Genomic DNA, 19,720 nt, shown 5'->3' with positions numbered 1-19,720 from the left:
TTACTCCAGCATGGCTATACAAGATTAGACTCGCCGTGTCGCCGTTGTGTGCGACCTGCAAGACTCGCGGTGATGTTGAACACTACATGGTGGCGTTTCCTTGACTTGCTACAGAGTGCAAATATTTGGTTAAGGCTCTTCAGCGTCAAGGTGCTCCACCCAGTGGTGTGGACAATGTGGCGCTTCCACGAGGACATTGGACATTCAGGAGGGAGGTGTCTAGGCTCCTTCTGAAGTTCTTAAGTGATATGGACTGAGCCTGTGATTGGTAACATTTAGCAGAATCATTCCAAGATGCTGTGTCCGGGAATGGGCAATCCGCATGCATCCATGCATGCACTGGATGGCGCGCAAGTTGCGAGCTCGTGCCCTGTTCCATCTCGCTGTGCACGTCATCTTGCTTACCCATCTCGCACTGTACTTCTGAATGATGGTACACCAAACAACGTACCTATAGATTCGGTTTTAAACTGTCCTGAAAGGTGCCACCTGGGCGGAGCAATTGCCAGCAAGTCTCGCAAGGCTAGATCTGCCTGTAGCAAACATACTCCTTCTCTAGTGAAAAGCAAGAAACAAAACACAATAATAAAGCTGCTAGTTACAGTGAGCCACATGTTTATTGAAAGAACTGAGTGAATGCTGCTTGCTTTCGTCACTGCAGTGCTTCAGCCTTCTCCAGATCGTTCAAGAGGCAGCACGAGCTGAGGACATTTGCGGCTGTTTGCAAACCCGGAGGCATGCCTTGGCACCCCTTGAAACAGTGGTTTTGTGGCCTGCATGTCAGCGAAAGTGCTAGTTAAAATTGACGGTTGCTTAGCCAGTTATAGCCCGCTGTGTTGAGTAATGTTCGTGTGCCATCTGCTGCACCTACTGCCAAATCAATATCGCTTCCTGACAAGTAGCAGCAATGCCTTTGTTTTAAGCCAATTCTTGCTTAGCTCCAACGCTAAAATGGTGCTACTAGGAAAAGCATGCATTGCAATACCAAAGCCTACACACACACACACGAACACGTGCACCAACACACGTGCACACGCATGCACACACACACGTACACGAGCACACATACAACAAACAAACTGATGGATCAAATTCTTTCCCCCTGGCTTTCCATTGCAACATGTGTGGCTGTGTCTGTGGAGTTAGATGGATTCACACACAGGATTTACACATAGGTAACATAAGAATTATTGGATGCTTTCTTTATTAGGAAATACCTTGATACATGTGTAAGCCAGCCTTTTATTGTACTGTAGGAAAAGAATTTGAATACAGTGGAGTCTCGTTGATACGATTCTGCATAATATGTTTTTCAGGACAATATGTTTCTTGGTCCTTTCCTGGCCAGTGCATTAGCAATGTATTTTGGATAATACGCTTTTTGGATGATACGTTTTATTTTCTGGTTCCCGTGAAGATCGTATCAACGAGATTCCGCTGTATAAAGTACACTATAGAAGTACTGATCATGACTACCAGCTTAGATTCTACGATAGTTGTGGTTTTGGTTTGTGTTGTTTAATAATACTTGCCTTCGGTACTGTTTAAACAAAGTGGGCTCTTACGGACTGTCGACTTGAAGCTTGTGCATGTGTACATATGTCATATCTTCCAAGTAAAACCTTCAGTTGTGACTTTGCACTTGTATCTGCCTGCCTCCTTTACCCCCCTGTTAGTGCTGTTACCTGTCTTTAAGAATGAATCCTAACTAGCCCAAATTGCTGTCTTGATACAGTCCTTGGAAAATGTGGTCTCAAAACATCTTTTAAGTAAATGGTCTCAAAACCATCTTTAAGTAAACACTCTTAGCAACGAGTTTTGTTTGTTACCATGAAATAAACATACGGCAATTATTACAACGATTATTACTTAATTACCGCTTTTGTGTTGTTCACTAACTGATTTTTGTATCCTGTTTTGGTTCTCGTTTTATTATGTTCTTGTAAGAAGCTTGTTCGCATTATTAATCGTTTCCCTCTATTGTTTTATATTCTTGTATGAAATGCGCTTTGTGTTCTTTCTATTGTTGTAAATTGTCCTTCCCCTCTGAAATGTACTCTGTACCCTGAGGGTAAAATGAATAAATAAATAAACAAAATAAATAAATAAATAAATAAATAAATAAATAAATAAATAAATAAATAAATAAATAAATAAATAAATAAATAAATAAATATCTCTAAAGAGAGGTTGAGCCTTACGTGAGAAACCATCCATCCGGAAAGGGCTCGATGAAGGCATCACGGCCAGGATAAGAGCAAGGCACTCGGCTACTTCGTTGCTCCTGGCGCAGGAGAGGGCAGGTGTGTGGCCTGAGAGCAAATGTACACACAAATTTGTAAGGCATATGCTGGTGTATGTTAAGCTCAATGCACAGTAAAAAGTATTCATTACATAAAGTCACAATCCATCATTTAGAAGCTGCCCGTATTTCTGCCAAATTATACACAGTGAAACCTCGTTAATTCGGCATTCGGTAATTCAAAACCTAAAAAATTCATGAAGATGCAATGGTTCCATCAAATCAACAATATATAGAGATGTACGGAGTCAGGAAGTACTCAATAATTCTTCGCCAATTTTGGTGATGAGGAGAGCGCCGAGTTACACAAAAACTGCACTAAAGAGAGGGCATGAATGCTTTTAGAGTTCTTAGTTCTTGAGCAGTTTCTCTTACAATGTTCTCGACAGTGCGTACACCACATAAGAGTGACACTAAATATGTTGCCGACAAGCAAAGTTCATCAAGAAAGCAGATTAGCATCGTTCATTTACAATATAAATTTGGTATGTACGAAACATTTAATCAGTAGGTTTTCTTTAGTTGTTAGATCATTCAAGAATTAACAATTCGAAGTTTCTTTGCTGGTCTCATGAGATACAAATTATGAGTTTTTATTGTGCTGAAAACAGTAACAACTTGCACACCCAAACAAAATCGCTGCATTATACACGTACAGTAGAATCTCGATGATACGAATTTCTTGGGATGGCGCCAAAAATTCGTATAACCCAAGAACATAAAAAAAAAGAGAAATTAAAGGGGGACGCGGCAATGAAATGGCGAACTTGATAAAAATTTCCAATTTTTTCATTCTTTTCCGCAATCCTAAAACATTCCTTTATCTTATGGCCAAGTAGGTGGAAGAAATACGCAGCATAATTTGAGAAAAATTGCACTTTTTAGTGTGTTGTCTTCGAAATCCGGAAGAAAATCAGGCTTCCGGAGGTGCTATCGTACCACTGATCGCACACGTGCGGCTTTCCGTTGACCCAGCACTGGCCATCTTGGCATCGCCGTAAACATGAGAGTTCTGAGATTCAGATGGTCGCAGTGCTGCATTTGCCCATGCAGAAATAAAAGCAACAAAAGCGAGTGTGAGAAGGGAAAGTCGGAAGTCGTTACTGCAGTCACGTGGCACGAAGGGAGCGCTCCTATGGCTGATGCGAATTTGAATCACTGGCGCGCTTGTTTTGCAGACATTTTGGCTGCGCGCTTCGAATGTTCTGTGGCCGACATTTCAAGATCTGCCTGTCAAGGACATGATGTGAGTAAGATAAGGGAATCTGTTTGCCTTTCTTTGTGGTGATGAAGCTATTTTGTATCACGCGATCTGATGGGCTCAAAGGTACAGAAGTTTCGAAGACAATGGAATGTGTGGAATACCGAGATAAAGCGTGAGACACATGGTGCGATTTTGAATGTGATCCGTTGTCCGACTTGCCGTATACAGCGATTCGGGACACATGATACGAATGAGTGAGCGGCGCGTAGCTCCGCCCTTAATTAGCGCCCCTGCGTGGACGCTCGGAATACTGCGTAACTTCGCAAAAAATTGAAAACAACTGTATATGCACAGCTCCCTCGTTTTAACCAAACAATGCCACTATAAACACTTATATGCGAGCAGCGTAGGCGTGTTTCCACAAGGACGCGTCCGCAGTGCGTTCGTTGACAGCCTCTGATGGCTAGGAGCCAGCAGCCCTAGCTCGCTGGATCGTCGAATCCGAGACCGGTGGTGCTTGCAACACGAGTGCATGCAGCTCATAAAAAAGTGCCTATGTTGGTCAGCACAACGTGTAAACAATTATGTCGCATTTAAATTGCAATACATTTGATTTTATCGACACCAACAGAAGCGAACGAGCAAGCCAGGCGAGCTTGCAATCGCTGGGAGACGGTATAGGCCTAGCTCGCTGGCCGACAGATTTTGCAATCCGTCCGCAGCTCGTAATAAAGCACCTCTATTCGTCAGCACCATGAATGTCTGAACATTTATGTTGCTCTTAAGTAAAAATACGATTAGTTTTCCCGACGCCGTTGGTAGCGATGAGAAAACATGCCAGCCAGGAGAACCGCTTCGTGTAGACAATTCCTGTGGCATCTGCGCTGACCGCTTCCAAGTCGAAATCATGCCAACGATTTACTATTTCACGTAATGTTTTATAAACATGCACACTTTCGAGGTCACTTTACTCCGAGTTATTTTGGGTCAGGAACAAATTGCAGCCGATTGTCGTGCTGCCGTCAGTGGCGAAAGAGGCCAGCGTCTCGTCCAGAGAGAGAGAAAGAAAAAAAAAAAAAGCATCAGGCCAATCGGAGCGGCAAGTAACTTGCTCGCCAGCCCTGCCCCACTGGGTGTACCACATGGCTATGACGTACACACTAGCGGCACTGTCATTGGCTACGGCCGTCCAGCCGATGCGGCAGTTGTGTGACCACATACACCAAGTTGGTCGGATGCACCGCGTGCGATCTGATGCCACTGCGGCGCAATCTGTTGAAAACCTGTTGAGTGTGGTTACCGATGCGATGCGTCGTACAACGGATCACATGCAAAATCGAGCCATGTGTCTCTCGCTTATCTACGAAAGCGAATGCTGGCAATCCCGCTGATGCAGCAAGACTGGGTCGCACGTGGTTGCCAGCTTCTGATAAAGTTACAAGGTGTGTGAAAATGGCGGACAAGCTCCATGACACACTGCACAAAGAAAACACTTTTTTTTTGAGGGGGGGGGGGGGGGGGCGACGTCAAGGCCAAGTGACGGTAACTGGAATGCAACCAGGGTATTGGCACAGCCACTCTGCCAGCCTAGCAACGGCCAATGTCTGGCGATACTAGTGCTCTTGGCCTCCCTGCAGGGATTGCATTGTTAAATGCTGAGAAACAAAATTTTGCTAGTGGTTCATCTTGTTTGCCAATTTCTTTTTGTGCAAGGGAAGGAAAAGATGAATAGACCGGAAACTGAAGAAAGTTTCTTGGGCATTAAGCCCAACACATAATACACACTATAGCATAAACTGCCTGCTGAACATGTACTGGTTTGTGAAAACTTGCACACCAATGCACGAAAGTGATTTGCGAGAATGAAAGACCGACAGAAAATGCTCTTTGAAAAGCCAGCACTGACCGTTGACATCTGTGGCAAGCACGTCAGCACCTTTCAGGAGTAGCGCCTGAGTTGCATCGATCAGGCCATTGCTTGCAGCAACATGAAGAGCTCTATAAAATATGACACAAACGGTTTGGACATGACATTACTAAGTGCAAAAAAGAACAAGTATAACTTGCTATTGGAAGTAAAATTCGCATGATTTAACATCTATGAGCACCTGACATAAAAGAGGCATCACAAATCAAGTTAAACACTAATTATAACTTGCTATTGCAAGTAAAAATGGAGGAGGGCGCGGGAACGCCATCAAGGTGCAATTCCTGTTAAGCTAAAATGTTGGTGACAGAGCTCTAATGGAAATATCAGAGAGATGATCACTGCAACCAAAGATGCATGAAAGACAGAGGCACACAATGTGCACAAACAATGTGCACACAAACGATGTGCCCACGAACTATGTAAAACACTTTCTGCGCATAGAAAAAATTTAAAGACGATGTGTACAACAAGAACTGCACACTTACGTTTTCATATCATCGTTGATCATATTGATGAGCTTCACAAAGTCTGCTTTCTCCAATAGTGTGGCCACTGCGCCTTCTTGTTTCTGGCAGTAAAAAATTATGCATGTTTAGAAAGCCCAGAAACTTGCACCACTGTGCTTTTGCAATTCAAGAGCTTTGCATTCAAGGGCATTCACAATACAGAAAAAATCAACAGAGTAATTATTAAGTGCTTCTGTGCAAACTGGCTGCAACTTTAGCGAGAGTCGCTACATTAGGCAACCTTTTGACAGCAGTGCATTTTTTCTATTTTGAAAAAGTGTGTTGCTGCACTTTATGACACTGCATTCATTGGAAAATATCATGGATAATTTGTCTGCATAATTTGTGCTACAAGCGAAGTCATCAGTCCCTGTAACCAATAAAAACATCAAGATGTTGAAAGACCTTTAAGAAGTAAACTACATTCCTGTTCATAATTATGATACAGTAGAACCCAGCTGTTACGTTCCCGGGTGCTGCGTTTTCCCGGCTGTTACGTCATTTTCGGTCAGTCCCGGCATAGCTCCCATAGAACCCAATGCATTGGTAACCCCACTGTTGCGCCGCAACTGTGGGACCATTCCCGCTTCATACGTTGCGAACAGCCACCCCGCGCCGGCCTGAGCGGCCATTTTGACTGCCTAAAGTGCCGGGGTGACACCAATGACGTATTTTCGGTTTCCGCCAGCAAAAGCATGGCCTTTGAGATCCGTATTTGCTATCGAATGAGCCAGTTCCTCTCGAAACTTCGCAAATGGCTTCCTTTTGCATCTGTAAAAGCCTTCTGGATATATCAGATGCGTTAGTATGTCTTATTGCAACATGAAAACTGTGTATACTTAACCACAAGGTATTTTGATAACTGCAGCACAATTCTCAGCCTAACACGACTACTGCTGCCACTCCACTCCTTTGTTTCAACAGCACCAACCCTAGAATAACGCAAAAAGACAGTTACTATGCTTTCAGCTTAATATCATAGGTGACAGCCCAGCCTAGCAGCTTTTTGTATGTGGGTCGCCGGTGGGTCACAGCATTTCACCTCAGCCAGATATTCCCCTGGCTACCGTATTTTCCGGTCTATAAGTCGCACCTTTGTATAAGACACACAGCCTCAAAACGACAGTTAAAAAAAAAAGAAAAAAAAAAGAACGTATATAAGTCGCACCATTGTATAAGATGCACACGTTCGTTCGCTAAGCCAATTAAAAAAATTACAGTGACATTTCAATCCGTGAACGCAGGTCATGCGCAAGCGCATGGGTGCCATATATATCTTATATAATTGCGATAGCTATGATATGGACACTCCAGGCGCATTTCTGCCATTGTGGTTGCCGCGATGTTCCGTATAAAGTCTAAGGGCGATAACATTGTCCCCGCGCGCCGTATGCTGTATGTGCGAGTGAATGCGTGTTGTGGTGAGCCGAATCGTGCACAAGGGAGGAAAGCGGGAATGCAGCACGGGAGGAAGGGGGGGCGGCTTGTACTCTGGTAGCAACTGCGTCGTTTGCGCTGCGGCGCGTGCCATATCTTGACAGCGATCTGCAGATGTGACGACTTCGGGGTCGGTCAACTTGCAGTCGAAAAATTCAGAAAAAAAAGCGTCTTACACCGAAAAATATGGTATATGTAACCTTATACAACAAAAATCAACAGCCCTTTCCCCGGTCGAGAAAACAGGGGTAAGCGAAGCTTGTCGTGTGTGTATCTGACCTTCGTTAGGGTAACGCTCGGAAGTCGTCGCCTCGGCTTCGGAAGCCCTCGCCTCGGGATCGTCGGCTATTCGCTGACGGCGAGCCTCGGCTACGGAAGCCCTCACGCTAGAATCGGCACGTCGATGACAAGCCCTTTCCCGAGCGAGTTCACACTGGCGTTCATCAAACACAGATTGCTCCTTTGCAGAACACACCACGCGTAGGCTTCCCATCTGTTCGCCGAAACTGATCTGAGGCGAGGGAAGCCCGGAGGAGTGCACGGCAACCCGCTTTCCTTCCTTGTCCCTCCTCGCGACACACCAAACGAACTGATTGGCGGAGCGCGTGTCACGTGATCCGCGATCAAGCGTGTAGCACATCCAATGCGGGTGTGCGCCGCACGTGATTTCTTTCTTTCTTTCTTGTCCCTGGTATGTGCCAATGAACTTGGACACTTTCTGCACTATCATCAGGATCAGCCCACACGACAGGGGTACGTGCCATTGAGCTTGGACCCTTTCTGCACTATCGCCAGGATTGGCCCACTTTTCAGCGTGACACCACCACCACCGCCGACACTTTTGAGCCTATAAAGCGTCGTTAAAAAAAATTATACCTCTGCGTTCAAGTGCAGTAAGGTTATCGCAGCTGCAAGCAAATGAATACAGTTAAATCCTGATATCACGGAGTTGGTAAAATCGGCAATTTGCTTCCTTATACTGATATTTTGTTACATTGAAATTTTACCTTTTACGCGAATAAAGCCGCATACACACTAGTGGCAAAACGCGCTGCGGCGCGCCGCCGGCGATAAAACGCAGCTGCGGCAGGGTGGCCACACCAACCGGCGGCGCGCCGCTGCGGCAGTCACGTGACAAAATAGACTCCTCCCCACTTCTCGAAATATCCGTCAGCTCTGTCTGACGTGTGCAGATGATAGTGCAAAACGAGTTTCTGGCTGACACCGGACGTGAGTACGAAACGAGCGGTTGGGCGGGTTCACATCAAACCAGTTTTCCGCACGCACGCCACGGAACCGTTCGCTCTCATTAGTCTCTTTCATCCACGGCTCGCGGCAATCAGTCCAGGACCAATCCTGTCAGCGGGAAAAAAAAAAAAAAAAAAAAAAAAAAAAAAAAAAAAAAAAAAAACCTGCTTTGCGGTTGCTTGCACGGCACGCGTTTTTCCGCCGCCGGCGTGCCGCACGCGTTTTGTCGCTAGTGTGAATGCGCCTTAAGTAGTTGCCAATGAATTTTTCTTACACGGAAGGGACTGTAAATTTTTTTGAATTATCGGGCAATTCAGAAAAACAAGTTTGAGAAAAAAATTTATTTTGTTCACTTTGAGAGTCGGCGATGAAAGATAGTTTCATGCAGTGTTGACGATATCTTCACATTGGTGGTACGGAGCAAAGACAGCCACTCTTGAGCATCCACTTCGTCCTCTCCGCTGATAGTGTCGCCAGCAGTGGGACAACGGTATCATGAAAAGCACCGGCAGTAGGAAGCGAATGCTTCGTCTGCCTCATGCTTCAATGCGTCTTTGAAACTCGAGTTAAGTAACCTCCAGTACTAAATGCATGGAAAGAGAGTGTGTATATATATATATATATATATATACACACTGGCACCATATACGATGCCATGCAATCTCGGCATGCCCACTCTTATCACACGCGGGAGATTACCTCTAGAATAGGATGCCCGGGCTGCCTATGTGCTCGGGAATCCTTGGGTCCCATCACCGTCACACGCGCGGTGAACGTAGTGTCGGGTGCAGGCGCGCGAGGCAGGGTGGGGAGAGGGGAAACTTTCCTTTCGCGGGCAGTGCACGGGAATCGCAAGCACTATCAGCGCCACCGGGTGTTCCACGCGAGATCCCTCCGACATCAGCCAAGCCTCTTTGGTCACCAGCAAGCAGCGAAAGTGGAAGTCTCTGCCGCCGCACCCGTTTTCCTGCACGTGGTTTGTCAACCTCGTTCCTGCTGCGGCCGCCCGTATGGGACCCCAGCTGGTAAGCCGGAAGCCCTTCTTTACCTAGCGTATTATTCTTTTAGAGGGAACCTTCAGCAATGTCAAATATAGCTAGCTGGCCTGCCCGAAGTGTTAGTTGTGATCGTAATAAATGCTTTCCGAGTGTACACGCGGTTGTTGTCTATAGTTTCCTTGAGCTTCTACCGAACCTCGGTTGATGGGCAGGCGTGCGCCATCCGCGGGGCCTGGATTGGTTCAGTGGTATATACTACTCATTTATAACAAATTTAGCCAAAGTGAAATTTCGTTGCAGTTGGCCTTTAATATAAGTTGGCTAATATATGTCTGCTAGTGTCTAAAAAATACTGCTTGTAAACTTTAGATGGAGAACATGAATGTCAAAATGTGTGCGACAGCCATATGAATACACATATTATAAAGTGAGGTTTCAGTCTTGCTCAATGCTCAGACATTGCACCATGTCAGTGGTGTAAGAGCAACACTTAAGTGTAATAAAAGGAATGAAAGAACCCAATTACCTGCAAGCAAGCATGATGAAGAGCACTATTACCCTTGCTGTCTTGAACAAGGATGTCTGCATTCAGCTCCAATAAGGCCTCTAAAAAATCAAAGACAAAATAAATTCCATTTGATACTTATCAAACAAATTCTATCAGAAGATGTGCGCTAAATGCTCTCTATGCCTACAAGAATAAAGGCAAATGGCCTTTCCCCTATCAGTGAATCTCAACATTTCAGCTTCAGGATAATAAAAAGAGGCTGGGCAGATGACATGTTAGCATGTTAACTAAGCCACATATACCAAAAAGATGCAACAGAAGAATACGTACACGTGATACAGCCATACAAGTGACTTTATTTCTTTGGAAGGTGTGTGTGCTGCGCTTTTTTGTTTCCAGCACAATTATATGCCATGTACTACATAGCCCAAAGTGACTTATGGCTTTAACCAAAATGTTTTCAACATATTAATTTGCTTTCAAAACCAATGTTCTTCTTCTTTCAGGGGTTTTACGTGCCAAAACCAGTTCTGATTATGAGGCACGCCGTAGTGGAGGGCTCCGGATTAATTTTGACCACCTGGGGTTCTTTAACTTGCACTACAATGCAAGCACACGGGCGTTTTCTCAAAACCAATGTCAAACAGTCACAATATGTTGTATGAAGAAGCACCCTAAATATGGTTCCTGTTTAGACTAAGTCACGTGCTTGAAACCTTGGCACATATCAGAATGAAATGAGCAGCTTTCTGCAATGACAGCAGAACAAAAATTATTAGACAGTAAAGACTAAAGACCTGAATAGGGTAACATATAGCTAACTACTCTTACTATTCCCTGTTTCTCCATGCTTCTCTTGCATCAACAAACAGAGCCAGGCAGCCAATGTTCACATGACATGTGTTCGGTAAGACACAGAAGGCTGCTGCGTACAGTGCAAAGCTAGAGACATTCCAGAGTAGGAACTCTGTTCTTCAGTGTATCTAGGTGATATTGAATTTAAATCAGCATTCTCTGAGATCTATGTGCGGCGGCAAAATTTTATTGGTGTTGCGCTGTCCGATAGGTCCAAAGCAAGCCTGTGTGTCCTACTCTCTCCACCACCCTACTCAGTGTTTTGCACAAGGGGGGGGGGGGGGACAGTTGCATGTCTTTTCATGTCCCATTTGTTGGTGCTGCTTTTTGTTCCAACATGTGCTTATGTGGCAACATGTGTCAACTTCTGCTAGCCTCCCTACTATTAGCCTGCCGTATATGTATTACCCATTGCAGAATACTTTGTGTGTACATATTACCTTTTATGAAATAGTGGAATACCAGAGGATGTTTACGCGAATGGCCATGTTGGTGGTGCCATCTTGTGGTGCAGAGATTAACCAGAGAATACATGTAGCCATCACTGCAGTGACCTACCATGTTATACGTTGACATAATTGTCAACATGCCGTTTATTATTATTTTCCTTCAATGAGGACAACCACTTAACACAAAAATATTTCTTAACAGATTGTTGGACAAAAGATGTTGCTACAAGCGCTGCTACTGCTGCTCATGTCTCCAGCAACCTGGAATTCTGCAAGTAAGTTTATGGACAAGCTCACACTATTTTCCGACTGCTTGATCATGATTAGGCCAAGGCAAGCTTCCCTCCCTAATGCATTTTGCTCAGCACTGCAGCTTAAGGCAAGAAAAGAGCAGCCACCTATGGACTTGCAGCTCCCATGGGCAGCAGCCATCATGAGTGGCGTTTGGCCCCTACAGTCAGCGGCATTGATGTCAGCCCCTTCCTTGACCAGGGTCTGCAGGCACAGCACGCTGTCGTCGCACGCAGCCGCATGGAGCGCAGTCCTGTAACCATCATTACAGAGAGAAGGACTGATGATGACTAATAACTGACAAGGCAACAAGTTTTCTTTTGTTTGCTGGAATAAATAAATAAATAAATAAACAAACAAACAAATAAAAAGTGTGCGTGGCTGGCTTGGGCGAGTTTTCATTTGCTCCTTTTTTTGATTTCCTGCATCACCATGTAGAAATCTTACAGAAAGAGAAAATCAATCAATATTTCTTCATTTACTTGTAAATAAATACTGCAAGCATAGGGTATTTATTCAGAAGGAGGTCCCATAGCACACGGCTGATAGGGGACCTCTTGTTAGAAATTAAGTGGAGATAAATACAAGAATGGAAACAAAACAGTGTTAGGTAACTAATTTTAAAAACAGAAACACATTAATATACATGAGTAATATACACCCTAAAAATATAAAGACAGTGAACATTGTAATTGATGACATATGCACATACACTCACAAATAGGGCAAGAAGATTATGCTTGAGAAACGCACTTATGGCAGTGCTGCTGCATTTTCGTTTCACACAGACAGCGGCAAGACTCGATAAGGGCTGCACTCAAAAGTACAAATGAACTTGCAAAAAAAAAAAAAAAAAAAGTGAAGATATTCATACAGACAGTGAGGAGCTGTGGAAAAAGAGAGGGAAGAAAAATAAGGGAAAAGTGGTAGGCAGAGCAAATACAAAAATGCTGCTTACCTTTGCTTTTTGTCCCGTAATTGCACTAACTTTTTCCCAAAATGATTGAGCAATAATTCTATACAAAACTCGCTTCCATGGAATCTGTTGACGAGGAGACAGGAAAAGAAAACCACAAACCTCGTGAGTGACTGTTAATAGTTCTTAAATCTATAACACAATTGTGCAAAGAACAATAGCGTGACATATATTGTGGTGCACATGGCTCAAACAGATCAGCATAACAAAATGATGAAACGACAGTGAAAGCTAGTTTTTTGAAAGCGGACCATTCTGGCCAGAACAGAATATATTGTTGTGCTATTTACAAAACAAAGCTATTTCAGCTGCAATAACTTGCCCTTCTGGTCAACTTCTATTTTTGGGCGCAGACTTGCAAACAAAGGTTTGTCATAATAACACAGCTGGCATTGCCGTACAGTTTACTGCCTGCATGCAGCTGTCCAAAGGCATGGCATGAGTTGTACAGCGTTTGAACAAAGAAGCTCCAAGTGGTGAAAATGTTTGGCACAGGGTTTTGCCAATGCAAGACCACAGAACATGCGCAACCTCAGTGTTTTATTAAGATTACCCTTCAGACCTTAATGCACTTATGTATTTGAGCAGACACAAAAAAAAAGTTACGTGTCTTTCATGAAAATATGCTAGTATTAAATTTTTGCTGCCATAATGCTTCAGGACTACCGTATTTATTTGCCTAATGAACACACTCGAGTAATAAACACACCCCACACTTTTCTAATCGAAAAGTCTTTTTTGCTTTCCCTCGCATAATGATCACACCCCGAACTCGCATAATGATCACACCCCGATCAAAGGCATTTTGCGGTGCTGTAGTGCCAGATCGAATGCCTGCGCATGCCGGGTGTCCAATCCGGTGCTTTTGATCCAGCGCTACAGCATGGCAAAATGCCTCGGATCCAGCTGCCAATCCGGCATGTCGGACAAGATATTGGACACCGAATCAACAGTGAGTCTCCTACTTTTTAGAGGTGGCCACAAAAAAGAACTGCTGAAAAGTTTAACTTGCATAATGAATACAAGGTACTTTGCACAAAGTTTCTCGGGAAAACAAGCCTGTTAATTATGAGAATAAATACGGTATACAGAATGAGAGGATAAGCATGAAATATAAGGGCCTAATTTATGAAAGCTTGTGGTACTAATCGTACCTGACAGCTACTACTGTATATATGTAATAGTTCAGCGGAAACCCGCCAGGTGGAGAGAGGTAATTAAAGGGAAAATGAGACATCCACCCAAATGTAGCAATCGCTACAAAGGAAACCCATACGGGTTCCTCGAAAGAAAACCTCGCAGTTGAAGAAAAATTCGTCCTGGTCGGGGACTTGAAGCCGGGACCACCGCCTTTCCGGGGCAGCCGCTCTACCATCTGAGCTAACCAGGCGGTTAGCAGATGGCAGGGTGAAGTCGAATTTGTCAACAACTTGAAACAAAGGCAAGTGTTTACGTAATAGTTCAGCGGAAACCTGCTAGGTGGAGAGAGGTAATTAAAGGGAAAATGAGACATCCACCCAAATGTAGCAATCGCTACAAAAGAAACCAATATGGGTTCCTCGAAAGAAAACCTCGCAGTTGAAGAAAAATTCGTCCTGGTCCGGGACTCGTACCCGGGACCACCGCCTTTCCGGGGCAGCCGCTCTACCATCTGAGCTAACCAGGCGGTTAGCAGATGGCAGGGCGAAACGCAGCCTCCTCATTCTATGCTAACTGCCTGGTCACCAACGAACCAGCTGCAGAAGACAACGACAACGCTCAAGCCAATGCTGATGATAGTTTTTTGCGTACATGGACGCCACCGAAATTTGTGCCTTACAACAAGCTTGAAAAAGTTAGTGACATTTCACTTCGTGAACGCAAGTGACGCGCAAGCGTATGGGTGCTATAGCGCACACGAAGGTATGGGCCCTAGCTGCGCCTACACTGCAGCCGCCAGAGTCAAGAATGTACCAGCCATCCCCACGAAAAAAAGCTTGGCACTAATTTACACATGTCTGAGCTGTAGCACTCAACAGGGACGACCAAGTTTGTCCAATAATAATTTCAGTGCTCAATACAAACCAGCAAGCACACACAAGAGGAAAAGAAGCAGGGCACAGTATTACAAAGATACTTGCATGAAAATGCTGTGTAATAAGAAAACCATCAATCAGTGAGGAAGAAAAGTCGTAGAACATTACGAACAACACATCAGGCGAACACCAACAGAAAAAGACACATTCACATCTACAAAAAGGGAGGGAGAGGGAATTCAGGAAGATGTGCTTGGTTCCAGCTGTCCCATATGTGCTTTACAATATAGGTGGAACAATCACAACAGAAAACGAGACATGGCAGCAACCACTTCACAGGCAGCTCGTGTGTGGCTGCTTGCAGGCAGGTCTGATTTTGTATATCTACCACAGTAGCTCAGCAACAATGGTGTTTCACTGTTGGGCACAAACTTAAAAGTTTCAGTGTCCGACAATGGCAGCCACAACCTCACAAATACTAAATACGAGAATGGTTTGTGGACTTATGTCCAGGTACATGTCGGTAAACTCGAGGCAAACAAAATTAATACAGAGCCCTGTAGAACAGTGTCTTTCATAGCTCCACTGTTGCTTTAGGACTAATAATCACATCATTTAATTAGATTAGGTTTTATGCCTAAACTAAACTGGGATACCACATTACCAGGAACACAGTTGCAAAATAGTGTGCTAGGCAGCAGAAGATGCTCAATTGATTGCCAAGAATCTAAGGTTTCAAAGCTATGCCTGGGCTTTGACAGAAGCTGTAGACAGGGACTCCAGGATTATTTCAACTGCACAGGTTCGTTTAATATCTATTTAACATTTACCTGACTTAAAGGTTAGCAAATGGACTAGAGCAGCTATGTGGTGTTCCCTTTCACGTCACAGATTTGCCACAGTTGGAGTCTTGAACTTATTTAATCCCAATAAGGTAAAGACTTCCCATCTACTATACAAGTTAAGTATGTATTGAACACCTAAAAACATGTAGGAGCCTAATAATAACTAATAAGAGCGAGGGAAGCAAGATGACACGAACTGAATTTTTCAGGTCTTGTAAGACCAGTCTGACAGCAGCATGCTCGACAGAATTGAAAAACTCTTATAGTACTAGTGCATGTTATAACAAAAAAACTGCTTATGTTGTTCCAAGAGACAAACATGGCCTGTAATTTGACAACACAGATACAAGCCAAATGAACTAGTTCACAGCAGGACATGCAAAAAAAAAAAAAAAAAAGCACGCAGTAGCAAAAAGCGGGGGCAGCAGCCTCAGGGCTACTTACGGGTTGCAACTGTGGCCCACGCGCCAAGCCGCATCAAGCCGCAGGAATGGTTAAGAAAGCACAGCAAAGGAGGGGTGGTGTGCAAGGGAATTGAAAAGAGGACCCAGAGAAAGTGGGAAAGAAGACAGGACAATGTATCAGCAAATCAGCGTCCTTGCACGTTTCACAGCACAAAAACACAGCAGCACACAAGAGCAGCAGCAGAAGCTCCGATAACAGCACTGGCCATTAAGAAGTTAACGAGCATCACTTCAGCATACCGTGTAGTATCCTCTGGTCTGAGTAGCATTAAAGGGGACTTGTAACACTTTTCAAACACAGGAAGTAAATGAATGTGCTTGCATGTCAAACGCTGCCATGAACATCCCAGTCAAATTTTGTTCCTGCACATGCAGCATGAGGCCTATGATTCAGCACAAATGACCACATGCTCTTTGCCTCGTATTCCTGAAATACATGCCAACTATCGCACTTATTGTGGCAAACTTATTCTCACGATCCAGATTGGCCATATATTTTTGTAAGTCAAGACTAAGCAGTGTCTCCAGAAGAAGCGGCATAATTTTTTTTGGTGACGACGACATGAGCGTTCTCTTTGAAAAGTGGTGATGGCACATGCCACCGAGCTCATTACTTCTGTTTTTTTTTTCCCTTTTTTTTTCCAAATAGAAATATCACTTCATTGCATGTTTTCCTTTCCTTTGCACCATAAGTCTTCTAGCCATCTCTTACTTGTCTCCCCCTCAGACCCATCTACATTTCCTCTACAACCCAACTCCTCAGGCAGCCTATGTCCACATTTATTGCTCGATGGCTGTTGCGGCATCCTAACAGAAAATGCTTAATTGTTTCTGTTCCATTTTCACACTCTGTGCATGAATCGTTTCCACTTAACATTTTCTCCCTCTATAACTCAGTGTTCTCAGACACCCTGACCTGGCTTCAAGCCACAAGCGTTTGGCTGCTGAGCATGAAATGAGGTGGAGTTTGATACCCGGTCACGGCGGCCGCATTTTGATGAAGGAAAAATGCAAAAATGATTATGTACTTAGATTTAGATGCATGTTAAAGGATCACAGGCAATTATAATGGTTTCCAAGCCCTCCATTATGGCACCCCTCGTATACCAATGTAATTTTTTTTATCCAGGAATCAACAAGGTGGTGCCATCTAGTGGCAGAGGAAGATACTAACACAATAATTCTATGCCCTCTAAGATCAGCTGTTGCACTGCCTGACTGGAGGTTGGGCCAAAACCCAAGCTCAGTATGCTAAGGTGCGTGGTGCATGGTGGGCATCATTCTGCATTGAAACAGTGGCTCAGCTTCGATTGCTGCAGGAACGATGAGGTGTAGAAAGAAGGCCACAAGGGCACAGCAAGAGTAACTTTTGATTGCCGATGAATGCTCACACAATATACATTTAAAAATGTTTCCTGAAAAAGGTTTGTGAGGAAGTGTCGTTTAATACCCAAATTCTTTCATATGCCTCATAAAAATGAGCTGCAGAAGGGTACCTCATAAAACGTTATGAAGGGCTCCTAAGAAATGTGAGTGATGCAAGACGCACCATTCCGGAGGTAGTGATCACCACAAATACTACATTGCACAGCTTTTGCAGTGAATATTGGAAGATGTCCTTAAATCATGAGGTTTCTGGCAACATCAAGTGGTCCTCGCATCACAGCAGCAGTCTGTACATGACAACACTTAGATCCACTGTTTTACAGGAATGCAGATGTCAGTCTTTCAGTAATTAGCATATCACAACAAAACTTCATGTAAGCCTTGAATTCAAATTTCAGCGCAAAATTTAAAACCGTCCGGAATGCTGTGTAATCTCTTCAACTTAAGCACAGCGATAAGAATATACCGTATTTACTTGCATAATGAATGCACCCCCCCACCCCCCACTTTTCCAATCAAGAAGTATGCTTTTTCTTTTCCTCGCATAATGATCATCCTTGAACTTGCTGCCGTGAAGTAGGAGACACGGTACGATTTGGCATATGATATGGCGTTCGGCAGCTACGATTGCGTTGGACGTCGTATAGGACGCTGTATCGGACGGCGAATCGTAGCGTGTCTCCTTTTATTGCGATAGCAATTATATGGACACTCCACGCGTATTTTTGCCATCGGCGCCGACGATCGCGGCTTTATCTCCCGCGTTCAAGGGAGGAAAGTGGGGAGGAACTGAGCTGTATTCCCTCGTGTGCATGGTGTTGGGTGGAGAGAGGGGGGCGGCGTAGCAACTGCACGTTGCGCAGCTGCGAGCATCCTATCTTGAAAGCAATCTGCGTTGGCGGCTGAGCCTAGGTGCAACGGCGGCTTATACTTTCATGTGTGCTCCATTCTCGAGGCTCAGTTTGCATTGAAGCGATACACAGCATGAGGGTTACTTTACTCGCTGTTGCTGCTACGCTTCCTCACGCCAGCGTTTTGACAGCGAGTGTCCACGGTTGTCGAGTGTTTATGTTTGCCTGTGCGCGCTGACACCATGCTTGTTAATTTACATACGTAGTTAGCAAATGCTTGCAAGTTTATACGGCCGATAAAACTACTATCCTTACTTCGTACAGCTGTCTACGCATTTGCTATCGCAATCAATGGTTCGCCTTTCGGCCAAAACTGCGACTAGAGGTGGAGGCAGATAATAACGAGTGACATCAACTTTATTTGAAATCCGGCGATTGAGAGGCCTGGGCCTGGGGTTGCCTAGATGGCCACTAGGAGCTGTTGCTCCCGCACGGCCTCCAATCGCTCAAAATTTTACCCCGCATGATGAACTCACCCCCCAACTTTGCGCATAATTTTCAGGAAAAAAAAAGTCTGTTCACTGTGCGAGTAAATACGGTAAATAGTTATCACACAAGAGCAATAAAATGAGGAAACACCAACAGGTTCAACAAGTTTATGTCCGAAAACATAATTCCAATCAAATGAAACCACTTCAAGCCAATAAAAAAATAATTGTGTTTCACGACATAAACCAATTGCAACTGCCGAGTTTCTATGGCTCGGAAATGGAGTGGGAACATGAAAAATGCAATTCTGATGCAAGTGGAAAGTGTTGCAGAAGTACAAGTCATGCCCAAAGTGCTCACGATGTGCAGGCAATGCTCTTGCCGAGAGATACCGTTGTGCAGGTTAAAAGCATGGCTGTTAAATCAATGATGGTAAACTTATCTAGGAGGACTCAAAACATGCAATCGCCATGCCGCATTACATTTTGCTATGATTAGCTGACGACCATTTTGAACAAATAAGCCCAACTTAGCATAGTTCCTGGAAAAGGGGCTTGGTGCAAATAGACTGTACTTTCGTAAATCAATATGTAAGCCTACAGCATTGCCAGGCAGTAAAATAAAGGCAGAAGGCTAGGTTGACACAATACTGACAGTAGGCTTAATTGCACACACAAACACACATGCACGCAAACACACACACACATGCATGTGCGCATACTCTGTCAATGCCACAGATGTGGTACTCACGCTGCACAATGAAGCGGACTGAAGGAGTTCCCGTAAAATGTATTTGTTCGAGAGTGTTCCAGGAGCATGCCAAGACATGGGCCATGACCTAGCACACAAAGCACCAAAGGAAGCAGTTAAAACATAACACATTTTATTTACAAAGGTAAATTCAATGATCTGCAAGTCATATGTGCTCTTGGTTTCTTAAAAAGCCCATTCACCAGGTTCCAGCAT

At 44.2% G+C, this 19,720-nt stretch overlaps 1 protein-coding gene across 5 annotated transcripts in view; it reads right to left on the bottom strand.

Moving 5' to 3' along the window:
• LOC119442808 (serine/threonine-protein phosphatase 6 regulatory ankyrin repeat subunit A-like) overlaps nucleotides 1-19,720 on the bottom strand; it is an 85,120-nt gene that overhangs the window by 16,480 nt on the left and 48,920 nt on the right. For 4 of the 5 annotated variants that reach the window (XM_037707838.2, XM_037707841.2, XM_049662405.1 and 1 more), the window contains 7 exons: nucleotides 19,505-19,592; nucleotides 12,687-12,770; nucleotides 11,836-11,981; nucleotides 10,152-10,231; nucleotides 5,922-6,004; nucleotides 5,413-5,504; nucleotides 2,202-2,312 (listed from right to left, as the gene is read on the bottom strand). In XM_037707838.2, coding sequence (XP_037563766.1) covers nucleotides 2,202-2,312; nucleotides 5,413-5,504; nucleotides 5,922-6,004; nucleotides 10,152-10,231; nucleotides 11,836-11,981; nucleotides 12,687-12,770; nucleotides 19,505-19,592 — 684 coding nt within the window. Of the gene's footprint in view, nucleotides 1-598; nucleotides 774-2,201; nucleotides 2,313-5,412; nucleotides 5,505-5,921; nucleotides 6,005-10,151; nucleotides 10,232-11,835; nucleotides 11,982-12,686; nucleotides 12,771-19,504; nucleotides 19,593-19,720 lie in introns of those variants that run through there. The other variant, XM_049662407.1, reaches the window with a different exon arrangement.

The sequence above is a fragment of the Dermacentor silvarum genome, chromosome 2 (assembly GCF_013339745.2).
Source record: "Dermacentor silvarum isolate Dsil-2018 chromosome 2, BIME_Dsil_1.4, whole genome shotgun sequence".
In the NCBI taxonomy this organism is placed as follows: domain Eukaryota; kingdom Metazoa; phylum Arthropoda; class Arachnida; order Ixodida; family Ixodidae; genus Dermacentor; species Dermacentor silvarum.
Note: the sequence above shows the minus strand (reverse complement) of the source record. Positions and strands in the feature narration are given on the sequence as shown.